This window comes from Aptenodytes patagonicus, chromosome 9, assembly GCF_965638725.1.
Source record: "Aptenodytes patagonicus chromosome 9, bAptPat1.pri.cur, whole genome shotgun sequence".
Taxonomy (NCBI): domain Eukaryota; kingdom Metazoa; phylum Chordata; class Aves; order Sphenisciformes; family Spheniscidae; genus Aptenodytes; species Aptenodytes patagonicus.
The window spans coordinates 24,685,689-24,696,338 of NC_134957.1; the positions used below are offsets into that span (position 1 = coordinate 24,685,689).

General features: G+C 67.8%; 1 protein-coding gene across 1 annotated transcript; it reads left to right on the forward strand.

Moving 5' to 3' along the window:
• The first annotated feature begins 4,203 nt into the window (after positions 1–4,203).
• Positions 4,204–6,312, forward strand: APLN (apelin). Its single transcript, XM_076347686.1, has 3 exons — positions 4,204–4,267; positions 5,254–5,425; positions 5,518–6,312. Exons 1-2 carry the CDS (start codon positions 4,204–4,206, stop codon positions 5,418–5,420), a joined length of 231 nt encoding a protein of 76 aa, XP_076203801.1. The 3' UTR covers positions 5,421–5,425; positions 5,518–6,312.
• The last annotated feature ends 4,338 nt before the right edge of the window (positions 6,313–10,650 follow it).

The window sequence follows — 10,650 nt, forward strand, 5'->3', positions numbered from 1 at the left end:
CCTGTCCCTGCCTGCAGGCAGGCCGAGGCCTGGCACACTCATGTCATGAATGCTCTCAAGCTGCCTGTGCCTGGCATCACCCTCCGGTCCCCCGCTCAGAGGAGCCCAGGAGGGGGGCGGTGGGGGATCCCCTGCCCCAGCAGCCCCAGCGCGGGCAGGACAGGGACAGGAGGGAGTGGGGACGCAGGGTGACACCAAAGCTGCCTGTAATTGTTATGGCAACAAAAGTTTCTTAAGGCTGTGTGACGCGGTTGCCGTGGTGACAGTCAGGCAAAGGTTTGCTGCCATCCTGCTAATTACTGAAACATGCTAATGATGCTTCCATCCTCCCCGCCTGGTTCCTGCCCAGTGCCAGGTTGGGAGCTGCACCCACAGCGGTGCCCAATCCCCCCTGTCCCCTGCCACCCTGCCTGCTGGCTGCCCCTCACCACACAGCCGCACGCCTGGTCCTGTGGGGTCTGCACGGTGGCAAGGCTGTACCCCCAACCCCCTTATTGCCAACCTCTGAGCTCGACTCCGCGATGCCATTCCCGATGCCACCACCCACACCACATCCAAGGGATGGGGCTGAGGCTGGCCTGTCCCATTCCCACGGGTGCACCCATCAGCGTGAGCCCTGCGGCTGCACATCCCTCCTCCTCCTTGCCCAACATGGGGGGGGGTGGCACCAGCCATCCCTGGGGACCCCCGGGGCCGCATGCCGCTCCGAGCAAGCCAGCGTCAACAGGACGAAGCTCATCGGCCACCGCGCGTCCGGTGGGGCCCTTCTCTCCCGCGGGAGGTTTCCTCGAAGACGAGCCGGAGGAAGGCTTTGGGGGGGACATCCTCCCTTTGTGGGCTATTGTTGGCCTTCCGTCACCTGCAGAAGCCGTGGGGTGACTCAGGCCGGGGTGACGCGCCCGGCAAACAGGACGCGGGTTGGGGAGGGAGGGAGGGTGTGCGCGGCCGCAGGAATGCGGAAGCGAGCAATGGCACGGGGACGCTGCGACAATCCCTTGCAAAGGCAGGGCCTGCCTGCCCCTGCCTGCCCTGAAGCCCAGCAGGTGATGCGTGCCCAGGGGGGTGGGCCGTGGGGGTCCCCGCTGCATCCCAGAGCCTGGCAGCTGGCCTGCAGGGATGGGGCTACAGCTCCTGGACCCCATGAGCTGGGCCCCCCTGAAGGAGCACCCCACTTTGGGGGTGCACAACGCTGGCGGGGAGCAGTGACCCTACACTGCGCCAGCAGCGGGGGGGCTGCAGGCGAACCTGCCCAGAGTCCTTGGCCAGGCTGCGGTGGTGGTGGGGGGGGCAGAGCCAGCAGGGCTGGAACAGGCGCAGAGGATGTTCTCCTCCCGCGGTGCCTGCAGACACATGCAGGGTGGCGACATGGTCCCCACACACTCCCTGTAGCCCCTCCTCACACCCCACGCACCCAGTACAGCCTCTCCTCACCCCCCACACACACCCTGTAGCCCCTCTTACAGCCCCTCACAGCCCATCCTCACAGCCCAACACACAATCACCCTGTCCAGACCCCCCACCCAGTACAGCCGCACCTGTACAGCCCCCCCATACGCCCCTCTCTCCCCCCACATCCCCCCAGTACAACCCCTCCGCACAGCCCCTGCTGTACACACTGTCAGGCTGCTGGCAAGGCAGGGCCACCCGTCACTCACCCCACTGGTAGGTGCTGTCCCAGGGTGCGGTTGTATTTGTCACCCGCTTTTTGCAGGGGCAATACCTTGTGGTGGGTTGACCCTGGCTGGACGCCAGGCGCCCACCAAAGCCGCTCTATCACTTTGCTCCGCAGCTGGAGAGGGGAGAGAAAATACAACGACAGGCTCGTGGGTCGAGATAAGGACAGGGAGAGATCACTCACCAATTACCGTCACGGGCAAAACAGACTCAACTTGGGGAAAATTAATTTAATTTATTACCAATCAAAACAGAGTAGGATAATGAGAAGTAAAACCAAATCTTGAAAACACCTTCCCCCCACCCCTCCCTTCTTCCCGGGCTCAACTTCATTCCCAATTTTCTCTACCTCCTCCCCCCTCTCCGAGCGGTGCAGGGGGACGGGGAATGGGGGTTGCGGTCAGTTCATCACACGTTGTCTCCGATGCACCTTCCCCCTCAGGGGGAGGACTCCTTGCACTCTTCCCCTGCTCCAGCATGGGTCCCTTCCATGGGGTGCAGTCCTTCAGGAACAGACTGCTCCAGCGTGGGTCCCCCACAGGGTCACAAATCCTGCCAGCAAACCTGCTCCTGCGTGGGCTCCTCTCTCCACAGGTCCTGCCAGGAGCCTGCTCCAGTGCAGGCTCTCCACGGGGTCACAGCCTCCTTCGGGCATCCACCTGCTCCGGCGTGGGGTCCTCCACGGGCTGCAGGTGGGTATCTGCTCCACCATTAACCTCCAAGGGCTGCAGGGGGACAGCCTGCCTCACCATGGTCTTCACCACGGGCTGCGGGGGAAACCTCTGCTCCGGCGCCTGGAGCACCTCCTCCCCCTCCTCCTTCACTGCCCTTGGTGTCTGCAGAGTTCTTTATCTCACATACTCTCACCCCTTTCTCTGGCTGCAGTTGCTGTTGCGCAGCACAACTTTTTCCCCTTCTTAAATACGTTATCCCAGAGGCGCTACCACCGTCGCTGATGGGCTCGGCCTTGGCCAGCGGCGGGTCCGTCTTGGAGCCGGCTGGCGTGGGCTCTCTCGGACATGGGGGAAGCTTCTAACAGCCTCTCACAGAAGCCACCCCTGTAACCTCCCACTACCAAAACCTTGCCACACAAACCCAATACATACCTGTACCTACACCCCACCCTTAGCCACCTGCTCAGGGGACCCCCGTGCCCGGATCTGGAGGAGTCGCTTTCCGACTGTTGGCTTTGCAGAGCCCTGCTTGTGTGCTGCGGCTGTTACCATGTCAGTCCTTAGCGCATGTGGCTTTGTGGTGTGCCCTGACTGCCCCCTCCCCAGCTGCCACCTCCCAGCCCCAAATCCCCGAGGAGTAGCGTGGGGGAGTCCTGGCAGCCCTCACCCGCAGGATGCTGGGGAGGGGAGAGTTACAAACGGGGTTGGGCCTCCCCAAACCCCCCCCCCCACGAGGTCGGCGGGGGCTGAAGGGTGATGTCCTGGCACGATGCGTGGTCCCTGTGGCCTCCCCGGCAGCACCCGGCTGCAGGCAAGGGGGTCCCTAGGCTGTGGGAGACTCCAGCTGTGCCTTTGTCACCCACCACGACACTGTGCCAGCAGCTGTACCCCCACACCCGGGTCAATGAGGGGCTCCATCAGGGCTCAGCCAGCACCCAGGCCACGCAGGGCTGGCACCCGCAGCCCGCACCTCTGTGCACGGAGGGCCCGCGCAATGCAGAGCCGGGGGCTGCAGTGCCCATCCTGCAGCGGTGGTCTGTCCCCGCTACCTGCACAGGCAGCAGCACCCTCGCTGTGCCCCCCAGCAGAGGGGGCTTCGTACCCCTCCCGGGCAGTGGCTGGATGACCTGGGGGGCAGCGGGGAGGGGGGGCTGCAGATGGACCCCTCTGTTGGCACCGCCTGGCTGGGGGGGGCAGAGGGGTAGGGGCTGCCGGGGGCAGTGGGCATGGGAGGGGTGCCAGGACAGCCTCCTGCCCCCTTGGGTGCCAGGGGAAGGGGGGTGGGCTGGAAGAGGGGCCTGGGCCAGGCGGGGTGGAGGGTCCCAGGCTCCCAGGGTTAGGCTGGGAGGGGGGTGTTGGAGCCTGGATGGGAGGTGGGTCCCAGGGCCAGGCTGGGTAGAGGATCCAGGGGCCAGGCTGGGAGGGGGCTCCTGGGGCAGGATGGGAGGAGGGTCCCAGGGCCAGGGGAAGGGGGGGCATCCCCAGAGCCAGCCTGGGTGGGGGGGTCCTGGGCCAGGCTGGGAGGGGGGGATCCCAGGATCCCAGGACCAAGCTGGAGGGGGATGGTCCCAGAGCCCTGGGGCTGGGGCCGGGCTGGGGAGGGGGATTTGGGTGGGGGATCCCCAGGAGAGGGTGCCGGTGGGGGCATCAGGCTGAGGGGTGTCCCGGGAGGGGTGCGGGCGCTGGGGCGGGGCGGGGCGGGGCGGGGGGCGGCCACCCCCCCCCGGGGGCCCGGCGGCCACATGACCGGGCGGGCGGCGGGGCCGGGCCGGGCTCTCACCGCCTACAAATGCGGCTCCCCCGCAGCGGGGCCGCCGCCGCCGCCGCCGCCCCCGCCGCCCCGCAGCCCCCCAGCATGGCTGCGCCGCGCTGGCTCCTGGCGCTGCTGCTGCTGCTCTGGCTCGCCCTGGCCGCCGCGGGTGAGTGCCGGGACCCCCGGGCCGGGGGCGACCGCGGCTCCGCGCCGTGATGGGGACCCCGCTCCCCGACCCCCCCTTCCCCCGGTCCGGCATCGCCCGGTGCCCGGGCTTGGCAGCGGGGAGTATGGAGGGGACCGTGCCCGGGTGACCGCGGGCAGGGTGGGCTAAGCGGGGCTCGGGGGGACCGGCACCCCTGCCCGTGCCGGCCGGGAGCCGCTGCCGCCGGGCTGGGGAGGACAAAGCGCTTTTCATGGTGCCAACAAACCCCCCCTGTCCATCCGGGCAGCCGAGCAGAACAACAGCCGGCCGAGGGCCGGGGAGCCGTCACTGCCGCCGGCTGCCGGGGCGCGACCCGCCTGGTGCCGCGGGTGACAGCCCAGGGCATCGCCGGGACGCTGGCAGTGGGAGCCACGGCCCTGCCACGCTGCCCACGGCGGGTCTCGGCCCCCTTCCCCGGCTGCAATCCCAGTCCCGGCTCAGCAGGGCACTGCCACACGTGTGCTGCCTGTGGGACTGGCGGTGCTGGGACCGGTGCTGGCGCCGGAGCATCTCTGCCAGGCGCCCCGGGGACCAGGGGGGAGCAGGCTGTGGGGAAAGGGCACTGCCCAGGGAGAGGGGGTGAGGGTCTCGGTGGACCCTGCTCGTTGCTGGCAGGGAGGGGGGCACAGGAGGGTGGCTTTGGGGGGGGCTGGGAGCCAAAGCCTGAGGCTGGGCTGCTCCGTGCCCCTCAGCGAGGCCAGTGACAGCGGCCGCACGAGGTGGCCATGCTTGGCGCAGGTGGCCTGGCCGCCTCGGTGCAGGAAGCACTCGGCCGGCGAATGGCTCCTGCTGGGGACAATTCAGGAAACGGGCGGCGCTGCCCGGCCCTGCCTGCCTTGGGCCAGGCAGCGGGAGGTGCAGGCAAGCCCCACAGTGTCCCCATCCCCATCCCCGTCCCATGTGCAGGGTGGGGGGGACCCAACTAATGCTCTTCCTGCCGTCCCCAGGGCCGCTGGGCCAGGCGCCAGATGGGAAGGATGCGGAGGACGGCCTCATCCGAACCCTGGTGCGGCCACGGGGTGCGCGGCGCGGGGCTGGGAACCGGCCGGGCGGCTGGCGGAGGTACCGGCGGCCCCGGCCCCGGCTCTCCCACAAGGGCCCCATGCCCTTCTGAGGCAGGTGAGGAGCAGCGGGGCATGGGGGGGACAAGGGTACACGTGTGACGCTGCTGGGAGGGAACTCACATGTACCTGGGTTTGCTCCTGTTGCAGGGTTGCCACCAACCTTCCAGGGATGTGGCTCCCATCGCCCGCTCTGTGTCCTAGCCTGCTCTGCTCGTCTCCCGGTCCCGAGCGCGGGGTCCCACCTGTGAGCCCTCGGCTGGCGTCACCTCCTCCCTGCGGCTGTCCCCGGTGGCCCCGGCACCTTGTCTGCCACCGTGGGTGCCTCCTGCCTCCTCTCACCGCCTCCTGGGGCTGGTCGGGAGCAGGTCGCCCATGTAGCTCGTGGTGGGGCCGGGTGCTGCTGCGATGCCCCTGTCCCAGTGGGTGTGGGGCTACCCTGGGCATTGGCTTGCCAGGACCCGTGGGCTTTGCGCAAAGCACTTTGTCAGGCGGAGGAGCTTCTCCGCAGGGGTGTGTGAGCTCCCTCGGGGCTCCTGCCCCATCCCTGCCAGTCACCTGCATGGCAGGGTGAGCACACAGCTTGTCCTGGGGGGGGTCTATTTATTCCCATGGTGCTAATGCCGCACCCTGACTGAGCTGCCCTCCCCTCCCCGGCGAGCGTGGGGTCCCCTTCCCGCTGGCAGACCTGCCTCCTGGGGACCCCCAAGGCGTGGGGTGCCCGCCCAGGACACAGCGTGGGGCTCTGGGCCCCTCTGCCCGCTCCACGCCATGGGACAGCAGGAGAATGGGGGGGCACTGGGGTCTCTGTGTCAAACACTGACATATGCCAAAGGGGGGGGGGGGGGGCCTTGCTCTGAGTGCCGCTGGGTCCTGTTGACCATGTTTCTCGTGTCTGTAAAGATTTATTCTGTGTAAATACATCTTTATAATAAAGAGTTACAATGACAGTAAACCCTTATTTTTGGAGGTGCGGGCAGGGGTTGCTCGCCTGCCAGTGGGGAGGGCTCCCAGGGGCCCTCTGCTCCCTCCTGGAGCTGCCTGATGGTGGCTGGGGGGCCAAGGCAGCCCCTTCCCCGGCCTGGTGCTGGCAGAGAAGATGCACAGCAAAGAGAGAAACAAGCTGCAGGGCTGCCTGGCCTGTAAAACTGGGGAGGAGGGTGGGAAAACACAGGAGGTCAGCATTCCCCAAGCTGGCAGAGGGGCCGGGTGATGGATGAGGGGATGCTGGAAGGACACAGGGATGCTGGTCCCAGCTGGGGCAGCGTGGGGTGAGTGGCTGGGGCTGGGGGACCCTCGGGCTGTGGAGCAAAGACCCTGGCTGTAAATGCTGCCCCGAGCCCCCCTGCCTTTATCCCCTTCTGGGGTTTACTTTTCTGCTCACCTAAATTCCCCTCCACGGCGGGCATCAGCTGCGTGACGAAGGGCTGAGTGGTAACGACTGTTTTAAAAGCGGGGAGCAGGGTGGAAGGACAGGCTCTGCCGCTGAGGGGCCGTGGAGGGATGCTTCCCTCCTCGGGGACATGGCCTGGCCCATCCTGCTCACTGTTGGTGCCCGGGTCTGGGGACTCGAGCAGCTCATTAGCCGAAGCCTTTGCTGGGATAACGGCTTTTGTAAGGTGGTTTCTACAGGGAGGTGCGGGTGTGCGGGTGCTCCTGCCCTGCTCCCGCGATGCTGCCGTTGCCATGGTTACCAGTGCCCGCCAGCGCCCGCGGGTGCTGGGTGAAGACGAGGGTGCAGCACCCGTGTCCAGCAGCGCGGTGCCGGGGCAGGGAGGAAGATTTGGGCCTGGCCTGGCCCCGGTGCGGGGAGGATGAGACCAGTGGGACAGGCAGGGACCGTGCGGCAGCTGCTGGAGCTGTCTCCGCCTGCTGCCAAGCACCTCGCCGGGACGCTCCAGCCCCCGGTGAAGGGCAGGCAGCTGCCCCAGTGCTGCGGGATGGTGGCCCAGTCCTGGGCACTGCTCTCTCACTGGTTCCGTTTGACTCTGCTGCCTTCAGGCAGCCCCAGTGGCTGCCAGATCCCTCCTTTCGCCCCAGCCTGGCCCCACCAGCCCTGGGCAGCTGTCCCCACAGCCCCGCACACAGGAGCAGCTGTGGGTGCTGGGTACCTGGCATCTCCATCCCTGGCATCCCTGTCCCCGGGTGTCCCTGTCCCTGGTGTCCCTGGCATCCCCCTCCCTGGTGTCCCCATCCTTGGTGTCCCTGTCCCTGGTGTCCCCATCCTGCTGTCCCTGCCTCTGGTGTCCCTGCCCCTGGTGTCCCCGTCCTGCTGTCCCTGTCTCTGGTGTCCCTGTCCCTGGTATCTCCGTCCCCGCAGGGCTGTGTGCGAGCAGGACCCATGCAGGGGGGGCAGTGGGTCAGGGCTCAGCGGACTGAGGGTCCCTGTAGGTGAGGGCTGAGCCCTGCAAAGGCATGGGACCCCCCGGGACAGGACCTCCCCCAGCCAGGACCCACAAGCAAGGCAGTGCCTGTGCGGGGCCCCCAAACCCCATATCGTTTGCAGGAGGCCTCCCATGAGCGACATTCCCGGGCAGAGGGCAGCTCAGCCCCGGCACCACGGCGGGGCTATGGGCAGGGGAGTGCGGCAGCTGTGGGGGCACGGGCAGGGGGGTGGCAGCACCAGCGGGGAGGGGGTTAACAGGGCCGCCAAGGAGCGGAAAGGCTGCAGCTGCGGGGCTGGGAGCAGAGCCTGGGGGAAGCAGGGCTGGGCCCAGCTGGCCTCCATTAGCTCATCCTCTGGGACTGGGGAGGGATGCGCTCCCCGGCCACGCGCCAGCGCGCTCCCGCCACGCCGCCTACCCACGCCCGCCGTGGCAGCCGGCCACCCCGCGTGCCTCCGGGGAGCCGCTGCTGGCCCTGCTTTGCCGCTGCCTGTGCTCACGCGATGGATGGGATGGGGTGGGTGGGCAAGGGCTGCCAGCTCGCTGCCCAGTCCCCTCTGGCCCTTGCGCCGTGGTTTCCAGCCCCATCAGCTTCCCAGGGCTGGCGGCGGCATTGCCACCGGTGCTGTGATGGGGGCAGGATGTGGTGCCCTGGCCACAGCCCCCCTGGCTGACCCCAACTCCTGCTCTGGCTGGCTCGGGGGGGGGGGGGGGGGGTACCATTCCTCCATTGCCACCCTACGGTGCTGCTGCTACTGGTTTGAACTGGGAGGGGTCTCCCCCTGCACCTCAAGCCATCCCTCAGCACCAACAGTTCGCCCCCCGCACTGGCTGCAGGCAGCCAGCACCCTGCCCACAAACTCCCACGGGGGGGTCGCCTGCCTGCCTGGGCGCAGGCAGGACAGGCAGCGGGGGGCTGGCCTGGCAGCCTCCCCCGGAGCAGTGTGCTGTGGCCCGTGCCAGGCAAGGCAGCAATGCCCCACGGCCCCGCCAGGCATCGCCTAGCCCTGAGCGCAGGGTCTTGGGCTGCAGCCAGGGGATGCACAGCTGAGCCCTGACCCCAGCCCTCCCGTGCCAGCCCTGGAAGGAGGAGGCCGGGGAGGACCCCCCGGTTGGGCTGTGGCCAGCCGGTGCTGGAGGAAAAGGCTCCTGGGCTGGGAGACCTAAGGAATCTCTGGCTTTTCCTGGCCTGGCCGGCTGCCCACAGGCAGGTGGGAGGCTGCCGGGCTCTGCCATGTTCCTCGTGCACTGCGTGCGATGGCAGCTCCCTTGCACGCTGCCCGTGGTGCCGGAGCCCCTGCATCGCGGCGGGGAGCTGTGGCAGTGTGGGTGGTGGGGCACAAGGGCAGTGCCGGGGACAGGGGCACGGGCACAGCGGGTGGGGGCAGGCGGGAGAGGCACTGCTGGAGCAGCATCTCCAGTGCGGTGGCTGCTGCAAGTGCTGCGGGTGGGGGGTGAAGCCACAGGGCTGCAAGGTCTCCGGAGCCAGGGGCAGGTGGTGAGTGCGTACGGGCAGCCCCCTACCCCAGGCAGCTGCCTGGCTGCTGTCCCTGCATGCGTGTGCAGGTGCTGGTTCCAGCATGGCGAGGACGGGGTGCTCTGCTGGGTCTCGGCTCGCTGAGTGGGGAAACAAGGATGCTGGGTGCGCTGGGAGAGGGGATGGGAATGGGCTGAACAATCGCAGGAGCCCTCTAGTCCTTGGGGACCTCTGGCTGCATCCAGGGGGACGGGCAGGGCTCACCACCCTGCCTGGGGCTGACGATGGACATCCAGGGTGGACATGGGACACCGGCTGTGCCAAAATCACAGGCTGAGCCCGACCGCTCGTGGCAGGCGCACGCTGCTGGGATGCTACCAGCAACGCCAGTCCCACCATCCAGGCATCATCAGCATCCGTCAGTCCCCCTGATGTCCGTGGTGTGCCGACAGGCCTGCGTGAGCCCCCCACCTCCATGCAGGGTGCAAAGCAGCACGCCATCAGCCTCCAAGGTCCCCCAAGGACCCCCGTGCCCCTGGCCGAGCCTGGAGGATGGGTAAGGCCCAGCCTTCAGCCCCATCCCTGGGGAGCAGCAGGGCTTCGCGCTCGCTCCGGCATTTCCGCCGGCAGTAGCAGGAATGTGGTGGCTGCGGGAACAATGCCGGCACCTTGTGCTGGTCCCCTCCGTGACGGTGCTGGGAGCAGCTGCCCAGGCACAGCCCTGCTTTCAAGGAGCCGGCAGGAAGCAGATGGAGATGACACCGTCGGCCGTTTCCTGCGGCAGGACGCACTGGCTTTCTCCACCGCTGCTCCAGTTGCCGAGCCAGCGGGGCCGGAGGGACCCAGGGTCCACAGGCATCGCTGCAGGCCTGCAAAAGCCCCGTGCCGCATGCTGGCACCAGCGCCCTGCTGTGCCCGCTCTCCCCAGGCCCTGCTCCGTGCCGACTCCCATGGCTGCACCATCCCTGGTGTGGCGTGTGCCAGTTCACTCCGCCGAACAGGCAACTGGCGCTGGGCTCCACGTTGCCCGCGTGTCAGGAGCCTGCAAGCTGCTGCCCAGGAGCAGGAGCTAAACCAGCAGGAACCAGGGGAACGGGAACCTCTGCCGCTGTCCCCCGGCTCTGCCTGGCACGCTGCCGGAGTGGTGGTGGTGGTGGGAGAGCCCAAGGAAGGACTCGGCTGCCTCTGGAAGGCTCCAGCCCCTTAGACAGAGCCCCGGAGCCCACGGCAGGGAGGATGGCGGAGCCAAGCTGCAGCTCTGCATTACAGGATGCTGCGGTCCAGCAGCAACCACCCCCAGGCCGCGTGGCGTGGAGCTACGTGAGGGACGGCAGGCTCGGTGTGAGCACCCAGCGCAGGCCCGCAAAACCTTGCACAATGGAGGTTTATTTGGAACGAACAGTTTCCCAATAAATTATGTAA